Source organism: Urocampus carinirostris, chromosome 11 (assembly GCF_059441175.1).
Source record: "Urocampus carinirostris isolate Australia breed hairy pipefish chromosome 11, RoL_Ucar_1.0, whole genome shotgun sequence".
NCBI classification, from domain to species: domain Eukaryota; kingdom Metazoa; phylum Chordata; class Actinopteri; order Syngnathiformes; family Syngnathidae; genus Urocampus; species Urocampus carinirostris.
Window position 1 is genome coordinate 31,324,761 of NC_142359.1, and position 24,487 is coordinate 31,349,247.

The 24,487-nt window shown below is 39.6% G+C and overlaps 2 protein-coding genes across 3 annotated transcripts; one reads left to right on the forward strand and one right to left on the reverse strand.

Moving 5' to 3' along the window:
- Positions 1 to 142: 142 nt before the first annotated feature.
- Positions 143 to 5,803, reverse strand: LOC148357070 (aldo-keto reductase family 1 member D1-like). Its single transcript, XM_088347103.1, has 9 exons — positions 5,461 to 5,803; positions 5,216 to 5,383; positions 5,019 to 5,135; positions 4,846 to 4,923; positions 4,558 to 4,680; positions 3,683 to 3,792; positions 3,443 to 3,608; positions 3,286 to 3,368; positions 143 to 1,832 (listed from the first exon to the last, which is right to left on the reverse strand). The coding sequence occupies exons 1-9, from the start codon at positions 5,551 to 5,553 to the stop codon at positions 1,790 to 1,792; spliced, it is 981 nt and encodes a 326-aa protein (XP_088203229.1). The 5' UTR covers positions 5,554 to 5,803; the 3' UTR covers positions 143 to 1,789.
- trim24 (tripartite motif containing 24) lies at positions 5,467 to 23,352 on the forward strand. Of its 2 annotated transcripts, none has more exons than XM_088347101.1 (20): positions 5,467 to 6,594; positions 6,687 to 6,805; positions 7,091 to 7,238; positions 7,318 to 7,450; positions 7,592 to 7,708; positions 7,779 to 7,893; positions 7,960 to 8,106; positions 8,186 to 8,300; positions 9,422 to 9,561; positions 9,663 to 9,917; positions 10,735 to 10,797; positions 10,892 to 10,991; positions 12,173 to 12,236; positions 12,927 to 13,053; positions 13,125 to 13,408; positions 16,369 to 16,483; positions 16,557 to 16,622; positions 17,160 to 17,321; positions 17,844 to 18,398; positions 19,134 to 23,352. In XM_088347101.1, exons 1-20 carry the CDS (start codon positions 6,312 to 6,314, stop codon positions 19,431 to 19,433), a joined length of 3,408 nt encoding a protein of 1,135 aa, XP_088203227.1. In that variant the 5' UTR covers positions 5,467 to 6,311; the 3' UTR covers positions 19,434 to 23,352. The 2 variants fall into 2 exon arrangements, with proteins under 2 accessions (XP_088203227.1, XP_088203228.1); XM_088347102.1 differs by having other exon boundaries at positions 5,468 to 6,594; positions 9,681 to 9,917.
- Positions 23,353 to 24,487: the final 1,135 nt, after the last annotated feature.

Below are 24,487 nucleotides of genomic sequence, written 5' to 3' on the forward strand. Positions count from 1 at the left end.
AAGACCCTCAGCTCCAGGGATGGCACACATTTTATGCCATTAATTTAATACTCAGGTGAGAATGTTTTCTAAATACTCATAGGTTGAGAAATTTGTGCTTATTTTACACAACATGAGACTCAATTAGAAAGAGCTGACATGGTTAGAATTTACTTTTTTTTATTGTCATTCTTTGTAACCATGCACACAGAACGAAATGTCGATACACCTGACCCGTACAGTTAAATTGCAGCCGAACAGGGCAGCGCCATTTTAGACCCAACTGCTGTGTTGGGAGTCATTAGGTGACCAAACCCCCCAATTCCAACCCTTAATGCCGAGCGCCAAGCAGGGAGGCAATGAGTACCAATGTTGTGTCTTAGGTATGACTCGGCCGAGGCTTCGACCAGCGACCTCCCAGTCCCGGAGCGGGCACCCTACCATCTAGGCTACCGAGCTGGTTGTCCATCATCTTGCTGCTGAACCTGAAAAGCCAAAAACCTTGCAAAAGGTTTGCTGGGCAAAAAATTAAACTTCAAGTCTTGGTAGTTTATATTTTTTAACACTACTTTACAGTTGCAATACCCCAAACTGTGACAACTAGAGGTCAAATTATACACTTTGTCCCTTTAACTTCGTTCCACCCCAAAACAAGCCATACTTAAAATATCTGTATTATCTATCCATTATCGGCACCGCTTATTCTCAGCAGGGTTGCAGGCGTGCTGGAGCTCATCCCAACTATCTTCTGGCAGTGGACAGGGGACACCCTGAACTGGTTGCCAGCCAGTCGCAGGGCACACGGAGACAGACAACTTACTCATTTACACATAGGGACCATCTGGACCGGCCAATTAACCTGACATGCACGTTTTTGGAATGTGGGAGGAAACCGGAGTACCCGGAGGAAACCCAAGCAAGCACGGGGAGAACATGCAAACTCTGCACAGGAAGGCTGGTAGCTGGATTTGATCCCATGACCTCAGAACTGTGCCGCAGAAGCGCTAACCACTCATTCGCAGTGCCGCCCTATCTATTTTATATTTTTATTGAATATGTTGTACAATTTTTAAACCAGATTAACGCTAACAGTTGATTAAACACTTAAGATAAACATTTAGGAGGAATCATTTTCGTTTTCAAAAAAAAAAGCTTATTGGTCAATATTTCATGCTTGGTTTAACATGTATTCGTGGAATTGTTTACAAACATACACAGAAGAAAATGGACACAAAAAAAAGGATTTTACAATGTAACACACCTTGTAATGGGTAAAAAAGCATGATCAAGGGTGCTAAACATACTGTCAGGATTTACTACCGGAAACTCACTAGGGATAAAGTGAGACTTTTTTTTTTTCTTTTGCCAGACCGCCAGAATATCACTTCCCTCTTTAGAAAGATAATTTGTCGTGTCAGTTTTTAGTTTTGAAAAATTCCAAATAGATGTAGAAATGCGTGTGGTTTTAAAATATTTTCAGATAGTTTTTTTAAATTACAAATATGTACACCTATCAATTGAATGCGGCTAGAGCTAACCAATAAACATATTCATAATACCGATTGATTGCACACAGTTTGGTTTTGAAAAATGCCAGTGTTATTTTGCTGTTTACTTCCAAATTTGCTTAATGTTACTAAAATCATGGGATTTTTTTGTAATTCTTTGGATTTATAATGGCCTCGTTACACAATAACTTTCTGTTTGTTACCTGAAATAAAATACATTTTCACCTATTATTTCATACTCCAAAAAGTAGATATGTTAAGGTTGTGAAAGAGACAAAATGTTCTTCTTAAAATTGGTGCTTTTAGTAATCGTCGTGAAATGGATACTCCGGATGATCCGCCCACCTGTTGGATAACATAAAAAAAAGTATGAAGTGCAGTGCCTTGCAAAGGTATTGCCCCGCCAAGAACTTTTGAACATACAGATTTCCTACATTTGAGGCTTCAAACTTATAAATAAAAAACTCAAAGTATTTACAAAATTTTAAAAACATGTAGAACACAATCGTGAAAAAAAACAAATGTATTCAACACGCTGCCTGAAGATGGCTGGAATGGTCTCCAGCAACCCCTGACTATTGTGAAGATAAGTGGTGTAGAAAATGGATGGATGGATTTAATATCGTGCTAACAAATAAAAAAATGAATAGTAACATTGCAAAAATATCGGGCCTTTTTAAGTTAATACTTTGTATAACCACAAGTCTTTTTTGGGTATGTCTCAAATAAGTTTTGCAAATCTAGAAACAGAAATATTTGCCCATTCTTCCTTACAAAGCAGCTCAAGTTCCTTGAAGTTTGATTGTGATCGTTAATGCACAGCATTTTAGACCTCTTGGTGTTGTTTCTTATTAGTTTTCTTCTTGTTTGGGCTGAAGGTTTAGAGGGACAGCCAGGTCTTGGGAGGTGTGCAGTAGTTTTATGCTCTCTCCATTTTGCTATTATTGCTCACACAATGCTCTGGAAGATGTGTAATAGGGTGGTCCTTAATGGGGGTCGAAATTTTTTTTTTTGAAATATTGGGCTCTGACCCCCCGCATATGTTCTTATATCGATAAAAACACACTGTGTGCAATTTTGAACAATTTGGATAATATTTAGAGGTAGCTCAACGACTTTGAAATTTCCCAAAATGGTAAAATTTTGGCAATTTTCGAGAAAAAACTGAAATCTTAACCCTATGTGTACGGCGTTTTAGAACATCCAATTTCAGTCCATTGCTTATAATTGTAACACAAGAAAAGTTACAAGTAACTTTGTACACTAGGTCTGATATAATGTGCGAAAAATCCTTATTTTTCATACCAAAATTTCAGAGGCCTTGAGCGACCTCTAAATATCCTTTGATTTTGATGAAACTTTGCCTAATTACGTTTTGTATATATTGGAACATATTCAAGGGGTCAGAGCATGAAATTTTAAAAGTCGAAAAATAAGGACCACCCTAATGTGTAAATGTTTCAAAATTAGTCATTTAGGTTGAGCTTTCTGAAATCAACAGTGAACTTCTGAAATCGATTGGCTGAGCTGAGAGAACAGGGGTCCAATATTTTTGCAACACCCACTATTCAGTTTCTTTCGTCATAAATACAATATCAAATGTTAAAATAATTTGGTTCTACTTAACGGTTGACTCGCACGGTGTTTGATTTTCAGAAAACATTTTCAGCTTTAAGTTTGAAGCCTAAAATGTTATTGGGAAGGGCGGGGGATGGCAATAGTTTTGCTAGGTACCGTATGTAGCAAAATATTTATTAAAGTATTCGCTTGCGATACATTTTAGTGTAAATTTACTCACATTAGGAGTTCCACAAATCGAATATTCTTGTTCAGACCCTCAATAGCCTTCATATCCTCTTCAGAAATGCAGAAGTCAAAGATCTGTTTGGACATTGCAGTGCAGGATTTCATTGTATTCAAATTTACAAATATTTCTTTCCAAGTATAAAACAAACCTGAAAGTTTTCTTTTATACGAGATGAGCTGAAGCTCTTTGGAATGACAACGACACCCCTCTGCACATTAAACCTGAGGGCTAGCTGAGCTGGTGTCTTGTGATACTTTTTACCCAGTGACACCAGAAGCTCATCCTCCAACATTGGTGGGCAGGTTAAGTTGACCCTGTCGGAAAATTGAACATTCAACATCCAAAACATATTTTGAGACTCTGATTGTATCGGGGCGTTCTGCAATACCAGGATGCATCTCTGGATGTCCCCAATGGGCTGTATCCCACAATGGTAATTTCTTGCTGCCTGCAATACTCCAGCAATTTGGGTTGAGTGTAATAGGGATGGCATTCAACCTAAAAAAGTTTTACCTCTGTGAGTCTTTTCTGTTGTATTAACACAGCACAATTAATCTGGCAACTTTTGCAACTTGTTTTGGCAATTATCTAACTCACATAATCACATACTCAAAATCAAAGCCCAGCCCCAGGGGCTACATCAGGGGCCTTCTATAGCTCCTGATATTATCTTGATTAATTATTGTATCATACATCAGGAATGATGTACATATTTTTTTCACAGTACAATAATTTTCTTTGAATAAAGTGTTGTTGTAGGTAAATAGACATTAGTATTTAATTTTATTGCATTTAGATCCATATTTTTAAAAACATTTCGGTTAAGTGTATGATAGAATTATTTTATTGTCATTGTTATCCTTTGAAGTCAATTTGTCCTACTTTTGCTAAAATACCATTGGCTACTCATTGAATCTGAATAACACTGTCGTTTTTATTTAATATTCATGCAATGGGGATTTTTATATACAGAAAATTTCTCAAATGTGCCCGATGGAAATTACGTATTACTGATAGAGGTATATGGAAATTCTGCTTCATACATTCTGTCATATTGCAATACATTTGTTAATTTTGTAGTAGATTTAATTAGATCCATTAGACTATATGCATCATTTTGAAAATGTTCAACTTTCAATCAGTCCAGCCTTCGGTTTGTAGCCAAATGTATTATTTGGCCCTTCGTTCATTTAAAAATGACACCCATGGTCTAAATTGATCTGAATGCAAATATGGTTTTGTGTTTAGTGTACAAAGTTGCACCTGATTTGAAACCGGTTTGTGTTTCAGTCCAGGTTTATTAAGGATCAACTCCAGCTGGCGCTTGTTGAAGTTGGACACCCCAAGAGATTTCACCAACCCGGCATCTTTGCAAGCTTCCAAAGCCTTTGCCAAACGCACAAAAAAGGAGGTTAGTGGGCAAGGAAAGAGCATTAAAATATGTACTTGACCCGAAGCAAATGAGGAATTCTTAGCAGTGCACTTGCTTGTTAATACTTAACTTATTAATGATGTTTGCCTTTGCATAGTGGGGTGCTCAGTCATTCTCACCTCCCAAGTAGCACAGAGGTCTGTGTCATGATATACGTACTTCCCATCTTCATCTTTTGGGTAGAAGTTATCCCCTGGCTGCAGGAAATCATCAATATCCATGCATGTTTTGCTGCTTTGCAAAACAATTTACACATTCTGCATTGCATGAAATATTTCAAATATAATTTCACCTTAAATGCCATGGGCAATTCAACTATGTACAAGTCGATATAATCCAGTTGTAATGTCCTCAAAGTTCTCTCCAGAGCAGGTCGGACCAGCTCAGGAAGCTGGAAAGTATTCCAAAGCTGCACAACAATCCAGTTTTTACAAAAGGCATTCATCCGTGCACTGTTGAGTTCTAAATACAGTTTGAAGTTTTGCAAACCTTGCCACAGTAAAAAATGTCTTCCCTTTTGACAGTTCCATCGGCTATTTTATCTCTGATGGCTTGTCCCACCTCATGCTCGTTGAAATACACCAAAGCGCCATCAATGTGTCTGTATCCGGTTTCTATAGCCGATTTTACCGCATGATATGCAGTGTTTTTAGGGGTCTGTCGAACAAAAAGTCTATAACTGTGTAATCAAAAGTTAATCCTCAACCACCTCCAGATGTGGCGTTGTTTCTTACCGTGCGTGGATCTGCATAGGTACCTAGTCCTATCACAGGCATGCTCATCCCGTCGCATAGAATTACGGCGTGATTTTCAGGAGTCCAATTCATTTTGTTTTATTCGCTCAAATATGCAAAAAGTGATGCGTTTTCTTAATAATGCAAAGCGAGTGCAGTGCAAGACGCCAAAAGATCTGATATTTAACTCTTGCAAGAATCCGCAACATGTGTGTAAGTGCATGCACTTTGGTCACAGTAAACTCCACCCCGTTCCAAAGAGCGACATTGTAAATCTGAGAATTTGGAAAACAGCGTCACGTAACCCGTTATTTGACTCTTTCCGTCCATTTTTTTAACTAATAGCATGGCGGGGGAGAGGGCGGACCTCAATGTAACGTGCCTTCGAATTTGGGATACTGTCGCTTTAAATAAACCACCGCATTGCATTCTGGGTGTATTGGCTGTTTTGGTCAAAAGAACGATAGCCGCCTTTCTTCAAATATGCTTCAGCGTAACGTTTGTGGTCTAAATTATTCTCATTAGCGAATCTTTAATGCTTTATTGTAAATAAGATAATTTGGAAAATACTGTAACTGTTTTTTTGTTTACGATATTAGACGATATGAATAACTATTAATGAGGAAGCTACGTTGCTAACTATGCTAGGCTCATCAGTGCCCAGTTGGATTTGGGGTTATAGAAACATGTCATTTGGGAATCTAATGATTAAAACGTGATTTATACGAAATCGTGCGGTTTAGAATGTGTTGGTCATGTACCGAGATTTAACTTAAACAACTAGCCTGGCCTTTGAAAAATGAGCTAAGGCCTCATCAAACTCCCAGCAGTAATCAATATACATCACCAAGATGGATCATAGTGCCAAATCGGCTTCGAGCGACATCATAATCATAGTGGAAAACGAAGCTGAGAGTTTGCCCCTCAAGGAGCAGAAGCCGAAGCCTCAAGGAGCCTGCGAACTCATGGACACATGTCCTGTATGCAAGTTGAGTTTTCATAACCGTGAGCCCAAACTGCTTCCTTGTTTGCATTCATTCTGCAAGCGATGCCTCCCACCACCATTCAGGGGAGTAGAACCCAGGAGGGAACATGCCCTGCATCCCTTGAGCCAAGTAGAAAACCACAAGCAATGTAAGTGCAAGATCATTACCGCCTGTCAACGCGAGTATTTGAGTGCAACAGCTTGACAAAGAATGATTAAACCATTTTTAACGTTTACCCAGTGGGGACCATCCGCTGCCCAGTTTGTCGACAGGAGAGCTGGGAAATAGACATGTTGGACAACTTTTTTGTCAAGGACTTGGCCGAGGTTCCAAGCAGCACCATGGAGAAAAACAACCAGGTTGGGGCAGCTGAAGTTGGAATAGGATATACTGTAATTGTTTTTATTGTCATTAATCACAACGTGGGGCACATTGTTAACAACAAGATTAGACATGGCATGAAAGACTTTAAAAAACAGAGAAAAAAGATATAGTGTTAGGATGTAAGGGCGATAATAACAATATACTGCTTGCAGACTGGCCTAAGTTGTAAGTGCGTGGAAATGGTGCAACGACATTAGAAACAATATTGCACAAAATTGTCCTCATTTGCTCAGGTTTTGGTTTCAATATTTGTTCTGCAGGTCTGTATGAGCTGTGAGGACAACACTGAGGCAACGGGCTACTGTGTGGAGTGCGTGGAGTTTTTGTGTGTGACCTGTATAGAGGCCCACCAGAGGGTGAAGTTCACCAGAGATCACACTATACGCCAGAAGAAGGAAATGTCTCCAGGTAGCATTGTCTCGCCCAGCTATAAATGCTTTTATTTATTGATTTTTATACCTGTATTGACACCCACTCACATTTGCAGAAGCTGTGGCCATTTCCACGCAGAAGCCAGTATTTTGTGACATCCACAAGCAGGAACCACTGAAGCTTTTTTGCGAGACCTGCGACCGACTCACCTGTCGAGACTGTCAGCTGCAAAAACACAAGGATCACAAGTATGACTCAAATTACTCCACAACCAAAAGGCATTATTATTATTCCTTGAGAGTGCTAGTGCAGTAAAACCTTTTATCCATCACAGGTAATCGATTTGTACTAAACATCCCCCTTTTCTCCTCATTTATTCTTTTGTGCAGCTATCAGTTTCTAGAAGATGCATACAAAAACCACAAACACTATCTGGAAAACATGACGCAGCAGCTGCAAGAAAGAAGAAAGGCAATTGAGGATGTCGCCAACTGTGTCAACAATGGGTAAACTTTAATGTTTTGGGATTGTCATTCCATCTTAATTCATAGCAAATTTTTCTTTTTTTTTTTTAAGGCTGCAGCAAGTTGAAGAAAACAGAAAATGTGTCTTGACTGAAATCCAGAAGGCCATTGCCAACCTGGTTATAGAAATCAACAGGAAGGGAAAACTTCTCACAAGCCAGGTTGAGGTTGGGTTGAATCCTTGACACTTTTGAACATTTTGTATGAATCACTCAAACATGGACTTCTGACAGACGTTTACTAAAGATCAAGAGCTGGGTCTTAAAAAGCAGCAGGATGAAGTCAACGCCTTGCAACGGCATCTTGATCACGTGATCGGTTTCACCAAGTGGGCCACAGCGAGTCAAAGCGGCACCGCACTTCTCTACTGCAAGAGATTGGTGAGTGACATCTTGTCATGAATACATAAGTAAATTGTCCCCTACAACATATTTGTGTTAATGCTAAATCTGTTTACAGATTCTATTTCAGATCCATTATCTAATGGGCACTAGATGCAATCCGTCTTTCATCCCTCAGAGTTCAGTCCGCTTCCAGTGTCGCTCCGGTTTTTGGGCTTCAAATGTAGACCTTGGTAAGTGAGAGACAAAAATAACTCCTTGCCTAAACATGTGTAGAGTAATCCCTCGCCATAATGCGTTTTACGTCTAACAGTTTCGTTACTTCACGGACTTGTCTAAACAGTCCAGAAGATAATAGTCATTTTGACTCGCTAGCATTTTCACACTGGTGTTTGTTTGTTTAGATGGCTAAGTCTAGCATGGCATTGGTTTTATCTTCCGGTACGACCTTATTTCTTGATTCTTAATAAGAGCAATTCATTACAATTGGTGCCTTTACTAAACATTTCTGTAATAAAACGATCGGACGCTGGATAATTATTTGTTTTTCTTATTTTCTCTGCTCTGATGGAGTCAAGCCTCGCGCACACCTAGCACCAAGCACATGGGGAATTTGTTGTTGACGCTTTTGGCAGAACGCTTACGGCGCCACACACCTGAAGCCGTATTTAGCGTTGTGGTTTTCTTCTCCAAGTTGTTTGTTTTTTCAGATAATAACACCATTCAAAATACAGCTACGATATGGTTAGATAGCGAATCTACAGTATTTACTAATGCGCCAAAAGTAAAGGCAAATGAGGGCTGCGTCTCGAAAAATGTGAGCCCTATTTGGCAGTGCTACTGTCGTCGTTGGCAATTTAAAAGGCTCCATGAGCCTGCTCTTAGGAGTGAATAACAGGAGTCGGCTTCCCACTAATCAAGTGCCAGTTACCTTTTGAGGCTCTATTTTTCTCTTGTGATTGGAAAAAAATGCAATTTTTTTCAGGGATTTTGTGTTTTTGACTTTAAATTTGTTGAGTATAAAACATTTTAAAATTGTTTTGTACTTTGTCTTTTTTTTTGTCGAAATATAAATATTTTAATGTTTCTTGTGTTTTTCAGCTTTAACGTTTTTAAGTGTTAATTTTTCTTTAATTTGCCCCTCTTTAAGTAATCTATAACAACACATAATAAATGGTAAGATATGTATTAAACAACAAAACCCACCTAAAAAATTATGTTTGCTACTCTGCGCCATTGGCGCCGCACCGTTTGCTTCCAAAAGGTGCCTGCACACACCTGGCTCCAGAAGAAAATACCGTGCGCCTAGGCCCTAGGGCTTTAGTGTATGTAATGCATACCTTATGGTCTCCAGGCTCTGTGTCGGTTGAAAGAAGCTCTGCACAGCCGTCCATGCCCAACCAACCGACAGGTCCGAGAGGAGAACCAGTAACCGGTGGTCTGTCATTAGCAGCGCAGCAGCGCCAGAGCACGTTGGCCCAGCTGCAAATGCAGGTAGGATGATTTTCCTTTGCCTTAATGCTCTCACGGGCGCAATTTGGTTAATTTGAGACATGAAAGGTTGGCACTTTGCTTCGACAAATCCTCTGTCTCAGGTTGACAAAATTTCCCAGCAACCCCACAGGCAGGCCGCATCCAACCATTGGTCCTGGTACCAGAACGCCCGGCTTCAGGGACCCAACGGTGCCCCTGGCCCTCCACCTCTGACCAGACCCATCCAAGGAGGCGCCTCCCCTTCCCAGGGCCACATCGGCATGGCACAAGTGGGACGACGATACGGGGCTCCCCATGTCAACACCAGGAGTCCTAACTCAACTATGCTGCAGAACGCGGGGTTCCCATCTCCTCAGGTAAGCGATTAGGATGTAACCATCTTGGTGATGTTTTCAAAAATAGTTTTTATAGCATGGAAATGTTTGGAATTTAAACACTTATATGGAATTTAGAATCTTTAAAGAAGTGTGTATCATCCCAGTCTTCAGGCCTGTAATCCTTTAATCATTGATGTACATCAAGGGTCTAAAATTCACAGCTTGTGGGCCATTTGCAAGATGATAGTTTGGGTTTCCCTCCGTAATTTGATAACTGAATGTTAGGGTTTGATAGCGATGCCTACTCAATGCAAAATGTTTAGGAAAGGCTCTATACTCACACACTAATTTTTAAGCTAGATCTACATCAGTGCTGACATATATACGACGGCTACGTCCTGGTTTGACCCGCAGCAGTATATAAACATGAAAGACTATAACTTTCAACAAATTAGCTGATTTACTTCATCATTTTTTGCGATGTAATCATGAAATATTTGATTTAAAGTGAAATGTTGGGCTGCCGAGGTCGGTAGATTTTCACCACTGATAAACAGAAGATTAATCGACAGAACGTAACTTTGGTTTTAAGTTTTTTTTCTTTCAGCGGAATTTTATTATAAGTTTATTATAGATGATTTTTTTTTCCTGAACAATTTTTAATTATTATTTTTTTCAAGATCTTATTTTGTGTCGAAAAAAATACATATTTGAGAACAGCTGAAAACTTTTTTTTGGGAAACCCCATATGGCCTCACCCGAACCTTGGGTGCCAAGTAAATTGAGTTTGTGACCTATGTTCTACATGTAGTCCCTCCGAAACATGCTCAACACCTCTAACTTCCCTTCTAAACAGGGCATGTTTCGCTACCCGCATCCGGTGTCTACTGGAGGGGCTTCGCATTTACCTCCGAACCAAGTGGGTCTAATAAGCAACAAAAGCAAGTCTTTGTAAATATCTTCCTGCGTACCCATTTATAAAAACAAACAACGGTTTTGGTATTTTGTTTCAGCGGAACCTGTCAGAGCTTTCCTATCTCAAGAGGAATGAAGTTGGTGGCAACATTCCTCCTAGTGGTGTCATCACTGCATCAACTAGTGCCGATAAACTGGGTACATTCAATCCCATAACACAACACTAGGTTCTAGAACAGGGCAAGTTTTTGAGTCGCGGGCTGCATGGGGTTAAAAAATTCTGTAGAGGGGCCAGCCCAGGAGGGGAAAAAGAAGGTCTACTGAATTACTGATTTTTTTCGATTATTTTCTCTTAACTGATACATGAGGAAAATAATGTAGATGCATCTAATTTTTCTAATTTTTGAATATATATAAACGCCAATATCGACATGTAGAATTGTTAACAACAATTTATTGCCGTTGATAACAACACAATGAGAACTTTATTCAATGAGATTAGACAAAGCACTCCAGGACTTTCAAAACAAATTTAATGAAACATTTGGAATTAACGCAAAATAATTTATGAGGTCACTGATTTTAAGCAGGGGCAGCACGGCGGCGCAGTGGTTAGCGCGTGTGTGGCACAGTTCTGAGGTCATGAGATCGAACCCCCTGTGTGGGGTTTGCATGTTCTCCCCGTGCTTGCGTGGGTTTCCTCCGGGCACTCTGGTTTCGTCCCACATTCCAAAAACATGCATGTCAGGTTAATTGGCCGGTCCGAATTGTCCCTAGGTGTGAATGAGCGGGCGAATTATCTGTCCCTGTGTGCCCTGTGACTGGCTGGCAACCAGTTCAGGGTGTTCCCTGCCCACTGCCTGAAGATAGCTGGGGTGGGCTCCAGCACCCCCGCGACCCTACTGAGGATAAGCAGTGCAGATAATGAATGAATGAATGATTTTAAGCACTAAATTTGACGAGATGCATTGTAAAAAACTCAAAATGCAATCTGGTAAGCTCAGAAGGTTTTTTTCTTGCTTAAGATTTGATAATTGCTTTGATAAATACATGATAAAAAATAGCAAGGTTTATATTAAGAAAATGTGGCCAGCTGTTTGAATTATGGCATGTACAGTACACATTAATGCTTCATGAAAAATACATTTTTTATGGATGAGGTACACACAAAAGAACAGTAAGGATTAGAGTGTAACCAAAACAACATTTTTAGTTAGTAGCTTGTTATTTACCATTGAATATGTTATAATTATATTTTTACAATTTTTGTTTGGCGGGCCATATTAAAAAGCCTGAAGGGCCCCATTTGGCCCTGCGAGCAAGTTTTCTCACCCCTGTTCTAGAAGTACAGTAATTGTTGTGTTTGTTTGTTTTTTTAGGTCAATTTCAAGGGAGGCATAATTCACCTATGGTCAAGCCACCATCTTCTGCACTAAGTGGAGGGTAAAAAATGACAGTTTTATGCAATGAAAGTAATAGAAGGATTAATCCATATTAAAGTGATTGTTGATTGCGCCAATTTTTGAGTTATCGGGATGGTTTTATGGTATAATGCTATATTTAGTTACTCTATATAACACGCTACAGTGTTCATTTGCACGTCACACTGGGTATTTGTATATTGTATTCTTTTGGCTTTATTATTGTACTGTTCTCAGCTCAGGGATGCTGCTGGAAATGTGAATTTCCCTTCGGGGATGAATAAAGTATCTATCTATCTATCTAATGCAGTCCCTGGCCTGACAAAAATATGCTCTGCCAGTCTTTAAGTGTCAATGAGCAAGTTGGTTGTCTGTCTCTATGTTGGCCTGCGACTGGGTGGCAACCAGTTCAGGGTGTCCCCTGCCCATTGCCCGCATGCAGCTGGGATGGGCTCCAGCACCCCCGCGACCCTACTGAGGATAAGTGGTGCAGATAATGGTTGAATGGATGTAATGGACCCTGTATCAAAGACATTTGTTTTTTATGATTTCATTATAAATAAAAAACTTTATCACAATTTCCTCATTTTCTGAGGCAGTCCTGTAGAAATTTGAACACTTCTTTTACAATACAAGCCATACTAGAAACTTACATGCGTGTTATATTCCATATTTTGACATTTCTTTTCTTTTCATAATGTTGAAATGTAAGGCCAGCATCCTGGAAGCCAAATCCTGAGACACCATCCGCCCCTTCGGCTAAGCGACGGAGGAGGTTGTCTCCCGGGCCAGTTATCGTCATCAAAGACGAACCTGAGGACGAGGATGAAGTCCGCTTCGTAAGGATTCCGTCCAGGGGCATGTCGCTATTAATTCTCTGCAAGCATGACGACTCCGCCACTGTCTTTAGGTGCAGTCCAACCTTCCAGACAGCAGCACAGGGGCCTGCCCTACATTACAGCTCAAGATCGGCACCCCTTTCACCACCCACCAAACCAAAACGGGGCAAATGGCGAAGCCACACCCTCAGCCAGGCACTCAGCCAGAGTCGCAGAAGAGCCCCCCGGCGGATGACGACCCTAATGAGGATTGGTGCGCAGTTTGCCAGAATGGTGGAGAGTTGCTGTGCTGCGACAAGTGTCCCAAAGTTTTTCACTTGTCCTGCCACATCCCCTTGCTCAATGAGTCACCCAGGTAACTTATGTACCATATTTCCAGCACCATTAGGCGTCCGGTGGTTGATAAATCTCAGAGTTGGTTTTTTTTTTTTGTTATCAATCCCTCCTTTTCTTTTCCTTTGAACATTGCTGCCATCACAGTCATACACTCTTATTATTTCTCCATCAGAGAAAGGCTTCTTATGTTTGGCCAATACCCACGACACTCTTAGTGAGCACTCCATTGCAATTTGATGTTGCGTCATACATCTAACAATAACATTGCTGGACTGTCAATATGATTGCTTCAACCTCTCATTCTTTAGCCTTCTCAGGTGTGAGTTAGGACGAAACCTGTTTTCAAAAGAGTTGTGCTCTTAAATAAAATGGAGCTTCACATTTTCACATTTTATTTTAGCAACCGTCTTTAAACATATTAAGCACATTGGTTTGGTACTTGCAGGTGGCAAAATGGACGCATATTCGTCAGTCCAATCCTCATGAAAGCGGTGGTTTTCATCATCTCTTTAGTCAACGTTGAGCACACCTTTTTTGTTGGATTAGACAGATTGTAAAGTGCCAGGTACGACTCGTGTTTGTCGGTCCAGTCAAGCTTGCAGCGTTCACGCTCTCGGCCAATCAGCACATCCTTGTCATAGAGATGACAGCCCATAAAAACCATGTCGCCCAGGCAACAGCCAATCAGCGCTGTCTCCCGAAGCACAACTTTCTCTCACACGCAGTAGGCAAAGAGTGTAGAGCACATGCAGTGAGTACAACAAACATGGGAAAATAGGAGACGTTTGACTAAAAATTAAAGACAGTTTTGCGATATAATAGTGGTCCATGGCAATAGATGGGCCACGGTCAAATATGTTTAAAAAAAAATGTTTTGTTTCGTTTAAAAAAGTGCGAATCGCCCTCGGTTCGCAGAGAGTCGTTGACTGTGGTCCGTTAATTAAGGATCCCGGGACTAGGATTTCACAAAAGAAATTTAAAAAAAAAAAGTGCTGCATATGCGCATTTATCAGTTAGAATATAACACTGATCACAATTGCATACTATTGACTATCATTGGATGCAATGGGAATCAACCCTGATTATGGCACGAAGTGCATCGGATCCTATCCACTACGGATACAGACGACACATGAATATGCATTAGGTCTTATATCAGCATCACACTAACGTATTTTCACGACCACAGGATGCATCCTGTTAATAGAGTCAGTATTGGTAGTTGTTTCTATTTCTGTATTTAACACATACATTGAGCGCCCCGCATGATAGTGTGCAGGTTCCCCTATGCTGCGACCGCTGTTGTGCCGGAAATTGAACCCTCCCCTGCATTAAATGTCTATGGGGATTGAAACAGTAAAGCACATAGATATTGCAACCTGTACACCTTGTATAAATCACTTTTGAGCAGCGATTCAAAAGAGTAATCTTCCAGATATCACATGTATTGAAAATGTTATGTGCTCTACCATAAAGCTTATTATGCTGAAATAAATTGTCAAATTCTCAACTGTTTAGGTTTATGTAAGTAATGATTACAAAGTAAAACACTTGGATAAAAACTTGTCGGAGTTAGTTTTTCAGCTTCCCCCTCTAGTTTACTATCGGGTCATTAATCTTCAATTTTCTTGAGGATCTTCATTTTCCATGTACTTCCGCGTAGTGTATAAGTCAACACACCATGGCAAATGAAAACAAGAAAAACATTCAATGGAGGGAAAGTGAGGTTTTGAATATAATTGATATTTGGGTAGGCAACTGTGTTCAGCCTCCGGTAGCACAATAACTTGGATTGCTAAATGCGCTCCGCCATTAGCATCCATGTGTATTTCCACAAAGAATGGACACTTTGGGTGTGACGTCTCGTGTTCTCTTCTGCACAAGCGGGAAACGTGTCACACTCACACAGGAGATGCATAGATGTCACGAGATTGCTTACAAGTCGCATTATGTTGGAAATGTGAACGATCTCACAATAACATCAGATTTCCCCCAAATATCGGAATAGAATTCTGCAGTGTTTATATATGCTTATATGCACGTTCACACTTCCCACACAGCCTCATGGTGTCCTCAGCTACGCCGCTTTACACCGCACGATGGGGCGCACCGCACAATAGGGCGCACCGCAGAGTAGGGCGCATCGCACGAAAGTGTAGCGCTGCACAATTTGAAGAAAATTCTAGACTTTCACGTGCCGCCTTATAGTCTTGAAAATACAATATTTCTAGTTAGAGTACTCAATTGATGTTATAATTGGGCCAGGCTGCAAAAGTATTGTCAGACATCAAACTGGTCTGTGGTATAGCAGACTCTCAAAGTCTTTGCCTTTACGAAGCGCTCGAGATTTTGAATTGAATGCGAACAAAAGCATATTGGGGAGTAATTTTGTCGTCCTCAAGGATAGAAACACATAGCCGCATGTATTCAAAACGTTCGTCACTTACCATCTGTAGTTGAAGCTTACCAAAAGTGAATCAATAGTCTTTACTGTAATATGTCCGGTACTAAAAATAGTATGATGATTAGATAAGACTTTGTCTTTTCATGTGTCGATTGTATCACGAGTGGTTTAGTGGATAGGATTAAGCGCTTCCTCACCGCGATTGAGTTTCGATTCCTGTTGCATTCAATGCGATGGAATTGTGAACAACAATCCGTGTCCCGGCCTGGTGGTTAGGATTCAGCGTCCTTACCATTGCTTTTCAGTGCCATACCTGTTGCCACCATTGGTATGCAACTGTGGTCAGCGATAAGTGGCACAAATATGGTAACACATTCCCTATTTTGTGTTCACATAAGACGCACCATATTATAAGGCATGTTCAAATTTGTGGCCAATTTGGGGTTTTTGTGTGCACAATAAAGTGGCGTAAAATATATATGTCTCGCTTGAGTTACGGTTTGTAAGCCATCCATTTTTGAAAAAAGTTAATCTGTCTACTGTATGTTTAAGTTACAATGTAATATATTTTTCAGTGGAGAGTGGTTCTGCTCCTTCTGTCGAGACCTGGCCTCGCCCGAGATGCAGTATGAATGTGACAAGCAAAACTACACCCAAGCTTCAGAAAAACTGCCTCCTTTTGACCAAAGGGTGCAAAATTATATTCCATTAGTGTTTTTTCTCCATTTAGTACAATATATTTATCGTGCATCCTTTTTTGCAGGCGTGTGAACGTCTTCTTCTACTTCTCTTCTGCAGTGACTTTAGCACTCACTTCCAACATGCATCTGTAAGTTTACTTCTTGGAAATATTTATTGACAGTATTGGCGCATTTAAAATATGTATATTTATCAAATGTTATAATGCTAAAGTAGGGAATTGATTCATTGTGTATAAAGCCCACTTTGTGGGACCTTCTATTGGGGTAATAGAAAATCCTTTCCTCTTTTTCTAGGCCACAACCTGAACACATACTCAACTTCTGAGTGTTTATCAATACTGATAATTCCTCAACACTAATTTATAGTTTCTGAATGTAAGATGGCCACCTCTCTCAATTGTCAAGTACCTATAAAGCCAGTATCAGCACTATTACCTGGTATTGCTGCCTGACTAAATATTTAGTTTTAGATTAATGAACTATTTTATTTTGGTAATTAATTTTTATGTACCTTTCCTAATGGCAGGTCGATGTTTAGTCTATGTACAATTTGTATGCTCTAATGTTGCCCTTTAAAAATGACGTTGAGATGACTGACTCTTGAGAGTTCCTTTTGATCCTAGGTCATTAAAAATGTTAAAATATGTTTCATTCTTCTCCTTCAGGAGTCCAGAAAATACAAAGAGGTGGTCAACAACCCAGTGGACTTGTCTCTTGTTAAAAGGAAGCTGGAGGGGAAGATGAGCGACGGGAAACCTTATATCACTCCTGAGGAGTTTGTAGCGGATGTGAGGCTTATCTTCATGAACTGTGCCAAATACTATAAGGTAAATGGACGCAAGACTATGGTCATGTACTCAGAAACGCATCAAAGGTTTTGTTTTTTCAAACCATCCCTTGACGACGCGGCAATTGCTTGTTTAACATGGTTTTCCCCATACCGTAAAGTTCGTCTAAAACCCAATCCAAGACGTACACAAAGTAAATTGAATGCTGTTCTTGAACCTTCTTATTCCATGTATCGTTCTTTTCAAGTTTCCATTGGCTAACCAATGTTTCAATCATTATTTGATTTGGTTACTACTGGCTAAAGAAATTCGAAGCTAAAGGGGGCGATGTCCATTTTATGAATACAGGTCCTACGCCGTTCACTGCAGAAAATAGAGTATGTTTATGGGGAACAGGAAGTAAAAGCTCTTCATGTTGTTGCTAAAATGTGAAAACACATTTTGTTATGGACATCATGAATGTTTTCTATATTTATCAATGACAAAGAAAAGACACTGGTCCCGTGTTGCTAGGACTTAAGACCCAGTCATTTATTCAAATGTATGCTCTTTTGATTCCAGTCAACCACAGAAGTGGGCAGTGCCGGATTATACTTGGAAGACTACTTTGAGGAACAACTGAGATCGGTCTATCCCGACAAGATGTTCCCCGGCGGAAGGGAAGAAGGCATGATTCCACCGGTGGAGGATGAGATTGATGATGACGAAGGAGAGCAGGGATGCGCCGCGACCCCTCCGCGAGAGAGCGCCGGTACCCCTCAGCGGGAAAGCGCTGGTACCCCTCCGCGGGAAAGCGCTGGTACCCCTCCGCGGGAAAGCGCCCCTAACCCTTCTCAGGAAAGCGCCGCTAACCCTTCTCAGGAAAGCGTCGCTCCCTCAGAGGTGAGCCTCGCTCCCTCGGGGGAAAGCGCCGGTCCCCAGCCGGAGGATAGCGCCGGTCCCCAGCCGGAGGATAGCGCCGGTCCCCAGCCGGAAGAGAGCGTCGCTCCCCAGCCGGAGGAGAGCACCGTCCCCCCTCCCGATGAGGACAAAGTAGCAAGTAATACAGAGAACACATCTCCTTCAGCGGAGGAGATGGTTCCCCCTCCCGGAGGAACAACAAAAGAAGACTTAGAGGTAATCACAAATTCTTTAACGTGCGAAATTGGAGGAAATGTTACATAGTCTTTGCATACAATATATATATTTCATTGGTATATTATTATTTTCCGAGATAATGCATTTAGACGACAGCAAGTCCTGCCTTTGTCATCCTGAACTGTGACGTCATCGAAGCAACATCAGCACACTGGCAAGCCAGTCGCCATATTTGTTTACGTGTTCACTAGTCGAGGAGGACACGAGTGTTTTAAGAGAAGTTTTGGTAGTTTTTGTGGAGAATGCCTTGGCATAATGTCACAGGTGTATGCAATAACTATAAAACAAAGGATGAGCAACTAAAAAGGGGCTAATTAGCACCAAAAAAAAACTGAGACTAACAATGAAAACCCTCGGTAGCCCTGACATAGCTAGCAGGACAAAATCATACCAACACACGCGGCGCAAAACATAAGCAAAAAGCCATAATCGCCTAGCTCCAAGCAGAAATTAGCGTCACGCAATTGTTTTTCTCTACAATCATTGTCTGTTTCATGTTGTCTTAATGCGAGTCGCCATTTTGAAAGTTGTGTTCCTTCAATGACGTCACAGTTCTACAGCAAACAAGTCAAAATGGGTCAACTTTGAAATTTTATTTCTGGAGTCTTCCAGCCGGTGGAATATCTTGCAACATTTTTGCATAATAGTGGGGAGGCACTCAATACATTCTTTGCCTAATTTGAAAAAAAAAATGTGTTTTGGAAAACCTTTAAGATGCAGACTGATGAGGTGACCGATATGGAAAAAGACACAAAGGTGGCGACTAAAGACGAAGGAGAACCGTTTTCCGAGAAGAAAGTGGAACCAGAGGATGACGCAGCACCTGCTAAAGAGGTTGAAGCCTCGGAAGCAGCGGACAAAGAAACAATGGGCTCCCCTAAGGAGGATAACCCTCCACCGATAAACGAGAAGACTCCTGAAGCTGATGAGAGTACACAGGAGACTGTCCTCAACCAGGAAAAAGCAGATCAGATGGATTGTACTAGTGAGCAAGTGGAGAAAGTACAAGGCTAATGTCTTCCAATTTTGCTCAACTTAACAGACTTTATTTTGAAGTTTCATCACGAACTGTTTTTAAGACTGCAGTGCTGACAATTTACCAGTTTTTATAGGCATGACTCAAAAGTAAGGGAGCTCCATCATTGACTGATTTATTTCTTTAGGAATTTTAAAAATGGTCGATTTAAAGGAATATTCACATGTTTCTGTCTTATATTTATATTAGCTCGCATATTTTTTTCTCTTAGTGCAATAGTTTTTTTATTAGTAATATAAACTGATCTGCTGTGGCTTCTGTATAGATGGAATTGTGTCAAGGTATATGATGTCTTTTTGATGGGAAAAAAAATACTGTCTCATCTTTTCTTTTTATCCGCACTTATGAGCTCATCCAGGTTTTATCAAACAGCAACCTTGTTTGTTGTCCTTAATCTTGGCAGGCGCCGCTCACCTCTTATCAGCTGCCGATTATTTTGAGACACGAGAATCCTTGAAGTCCTTGTTCTTCATACTTCACAATTTCTCTTCAGGACAAGATTGGAAACCAGATGATGCAAACACATCAGGAAATGTTTCGTTCTTGTTCGAGGAGGTAGAAAGATAACAGTTGGACTGTAATCTGAAAGTTTCCACTTCAAAAGAAAACAAAAACAAATAAAACATATTGAGACAGTATATCTGTGAAAGAATAATCAACTTGACCATTAAGTGCCGCTACATTTTATTGAGATGAGTTATTAATGTAATTAGAGAGGTTCAAATCAGGGGTCACCAAGCTACCTTTTTGTTACTGATCAGTGTGCAGGATTATCAGTTTGGTATGGATTTCTAAAATCAGTTATCCTGTTCTAAATATGATGTTATTAGAAGTTGACTTTGTCAACCACTACAAAGCCACTTAGTGGTTTACATATATAAATTGCAGTCTAGTTTTAGGAAAAATTGACCTTGTATTTGGAGACACTGATCGTGTCAATGATATCTCATGCCAATTAGAAATCAAATTTCCTAGAAAGTCAAACTGACCCATCACTCGCCCTCAGAAGTGGTCTGTGGGCTACTCACGTGTTTGTTGGGGTTTACTTGGTGCCGGTGAGCACCTCGTTTTTTGACCTATGGTCTCGTACAGGGTGGGCAAACTAGAAATATTTGGCAGAAGGGTGGAAAAAAATGACTGATTTGATCTTTTTTGCATCGACCAACAGTCTCCGAACTGATACCTCGGCAATATTTGAGGAATAAAAGATACTGTGGGCATATCATATTTTTCTCATGATGACGCCATTTAAAAAGATGTATTTTATTTTTGGACCTTTTTTGTAATCTCCATTTTTTTGTAATGGAATGTTAAAGTCTTTTTTTTATAATAACAGCTTTAAACAAACATGCAGACTTCTACATGCATTCTTTATATTCTTTTTATCTATAAGTGGACCATTTAATCACATTGGTTATAAAACACACAGAATTTAAGCAATAAATAATGTAATAAATTTAATTGAATGTACATTGAAAAACTCAAAATACAATAGGGGTAACTCCAGAAGTGTTTTGTTTTTTCATTACATTTGGTGAATATCTTGATAAATAAAATATATTCATGATAAAATAAAAGCATGTCAAGGAAAATGTAGCCAGTGATTTGGTTGTTTGGGACACTGAAGACAAAGGTTGCACCAGGTCAACTAATTTCTATTAGTCGTACTATTAACCATTTTTTACATATAATATTTTTAACATTTGGCGGGCTGGATCAAAAAGCCTGATGGGGCCCGCTGGCCAAAGTTTGCCCACCCCTGGTCTCGCAGTAAATTCCCAACCAGCTTTTGGACATTGGATTTTTGGCCAAATCTGTTTTGGTCGTTCGAGAAATGATTAAGTCCCAAGAAAGATGTATAAAATGTTGTGTTTAGCCCATCCATCGTGGACCTAAAATAGTTGAGGATGTACTTACCTTGTCTAATGTGGTCTACCCTAAAGTAATCTTTTCACAATTTTTAAAAACACCTATTTTTCTCTTTTAATTTTTCACCATTTTTTGACATACTTTGGGATGAAATGTCCATGCCATTCAGTCAGTTTTTGTCAAAATGAATTTGGGAATTTTTTGCTAAATCTGATCTGTTTCATTTTTAACATAATAAGGTCCCCACAAAAACATACATTTTGTTGTTTTCAGCCCATCCAATGGTAGTGTGCCCGCTTTGAGACTGGGAGGTCGCTGGTTCGCGCCTCGACCGAGACATACCTAATTGGTATAATGGCGGCGCCCTCTGGCTGCGGCTGCATCGACCCGCTACAACGGGTCAGGTGTATCGACATTTTGTTCTGTGTACATTGTTACAAAGAATGACAATACAAAGGAAATTATTATTATTATTATTATTTGGACAAAAAATATTAATGTTTTTTTTTTTTTTTTTACCTTTTGTCATGTGGTCTCAATTCAAACGCCCAAAAGTCCTCTTTTCAAGATGTATTTTCAACGTTCACTTTTAAGTGTTTAAAGACTCTTGAACGTAACCTCTGGGTCTTTTTAACCAATTTCTACTGGGGTAGGAGGCGGGGCAGTTATCATGAGAATATTTTCCTCAAAAATTGAATCAACGATTAATTCGACATCTTTTCAGGTATCGCGGGAAATGGATTGATCAATTCAATTCGTTGCATTTATATTAGTATCCGTGTGTCTTCTAGTAATCAGCAGTTACTCAAATAACCCGTGACAGCAGATCACTATTGTGAAAATATTCATCTGCCCAGGAAGTGGAGCGATAAATAATTTTAATTTTGAAAAACAAACCATCCAAATTTAGGGAACCAAATATATTTTCAAGATGACGTACAACCTGCGCTTTACAAGTTAGATACATTTAGCTCATTTTAAGTATTTTAATCCCCCAGAAAAATGAGTTTGAATAAATAGTAAAAAAAAAATTAGTTCCAAAAATGCATTGTTAGCAGGTCATGTTGAGTGACAGACATCAATATTTGAGTTACGCAGGCTAGTTGAATTGCACTTATGCTTCTGTTCGAACGTGGTGTTCATTTTGACCTAATGGAATTTTTCTATATTTATTCAATTTTTTAAACTCCAAACCAGGCGGCACCAACATGGTAAAACTTATCAAAAAGACCCCAAAGTTTTGTCTATTTGGTTAAAAATGAATGTTGAAAAGACTTCCTTTTCAGGATGTTGAAAAACTTTTGGGTTCTACATTGAGACCACAACCAACCATGACTGCATTTTGACTAAATTTGGTCGGTGTTTGATGGGCTAAACACAACAAAAATGTGTTGTTGTTTTTTTTAACTTGCCAATAACTAACCAGACCCTTTTTAGCCAAAATTCCAACTTTCCCAAACCCCTCTAACAAAAACTATCTAAAAAGACATCAAGAGCCCACCCCAAAATATGTATTTTCTTTTTTTTTTTTAGGTAAAAAGTGAACGTTGAAAATTGACATTTTTCAAGATGTCAAAAAGAAGACTTTTAGGAATACCTTAATTTTTTTATTATTGATTTTTACTTGATTTGGTCCACGTTTGATGGGCTAAACAAAACAGAATTATATAGGTGTTTTAGGGGGCACTTAATCATGTCTAAATGCCTAAATCACTCCTGGCAAAAACTGGTTAAAAAGGTGCCAAGACGAAGACAAGGTAAAAACAATTGCAACTATTTTTCGACTGAAAAAAATCAGACATCTTTTTTGGAACTTAAAGGCGGAGTTCGTAATTTCGAAATATTGTACTGGCTGATGCCATCTTTTGGCTGAAATCACCATTGCAGTTTATTTTGTTGCGCTTGTGAGTATGTGAAGTTCTTAGATGCAATCTTTTTTCATCCTTCGCGATTTGGGTTGGCAGTTGTACTGTATTTGAAACAGTTCTTTTCTTTCACCATTTTTATCGTAGAATAAAAGAAAACTGAACACGCGCATAATTGTCATTGATATTAATCATGAACATTTAGCACAAAATCTACCCCCAAAACGTGCAGTTTCACAGGGTGCCAAATTCTTTTCGACTATGAGTCACCGACATGGTGCTCATGGGCTCCATACCCCCTAGAATAGTGATCCCCAACATCTTCCGTTTTGTTAGTAATAACAATGATACGCATAAATATACTGTGTAATCGTTAGACCTCCATGGATCTAGATGACATAGGAAAAGGCATTTGATTTGATTTAATCACCAAACTATTTTTACTCACGGTACCAGAGATGAATGTTAGAGTCACCCTGAAAGATAAAAAAGCACTATGAAATCAACTGTTTAATGTATCTGATGATAAATCAAACTTTGAAGTACATTTCAATTGTATTTTGTTCATAATTTATGTGGTTAACAAATTGTTTTAATCATGGACCCACATATTCAACAACATGGTACTGGGAGTAAAAGTTATGTTTAGAGATAAAATGCCTTTTTTCCGATGTCATCTACATCTCAAGTGGTCTAGTCACTTGACTCTAGCATTTAGGATTCGGCGTTCTGAATGCTGCAATCCGGGTTAGATTCCGGTTGTGCAAATATGGTCAGTGATATTATTCTACTAATGTATTAGTGCTCAAATACAGCATTGTGACGGTAAAACCTCATCCACAACTTGCACCCAAACTTATTCTTTAGTAGGTTAACAAAAGTGCGTGTTATAGTTATGTCAAGTCATGTTTATTTGTATAGCCCTTAATCACAAGGAGTCTTAAAGGGCTCCACAGACCACAGATGATTGCAAAGTAAAGACTATTATTACACCATCCCCTGATGTAAAACCTACATGAGGGCAAGGTAAAACTCAAAAACCTCAACTTGCACTTTCTCAGCTTCATTAAAAACACACATGTGAAATTGTTATCCACTAATGCTAGTGGCTAACACTCGCCATATTAGCATTAGATCAGAAATACTAATCATTGGTATTACTTAATGCTAGCAGCAATGTGGATGCTGATACATTACCAAGAGCTCCATGCCCTTCCTCAGATGTATTGATAACATGTTTTGTGAAAATATACACAAATAAATATCGTATGTTGTGTTCTAGTTAGATTTGAGAGGAA

Coding starts and splice junctions, on each gene's coding strand:
- trim24 (XM_088347101.1), top strand. CDS start 6,312: ATGGATCATAGTGCCAAATCGGCTTCGAGCGACATCATAATCATAGTG. Junction 6,806..7,090: donor CCATGGAGAAAAACAACCAG/GTTGGGGCAGCT, acceptor TTTGTTCTGCAG/GTCTGTATGAGCTGTGAGGA. Junction 9,918..10,734: donor CGGGGTTCCCATCTCCTCAG/GTAAGCGATTAG, acceptor CCTTCTAAACAG/GGCATGTTTCGCTACCCGCA.
- LOC148357070 (XM_088347103.1), bottom strand. CDS start 5,553: ATGAATTGGACTCCTGAAAATCACGCCGTAATTCTATGCGACGGGATG. Junction 4,924..5,018: donor AATTGCCCATGGCATTTAAG/GTGAAATTATAT, acceptor GATTTCCTGCAG/CCAGGGGATAACTTCTACCC. Junction 4,681..4,845: donor ACCTCTGTGCTACTTGGGAG/GTGAGAATGACT, acceptor CGTTTGGCAAAG/GCTTTGGAAGCTTGCAAAGA.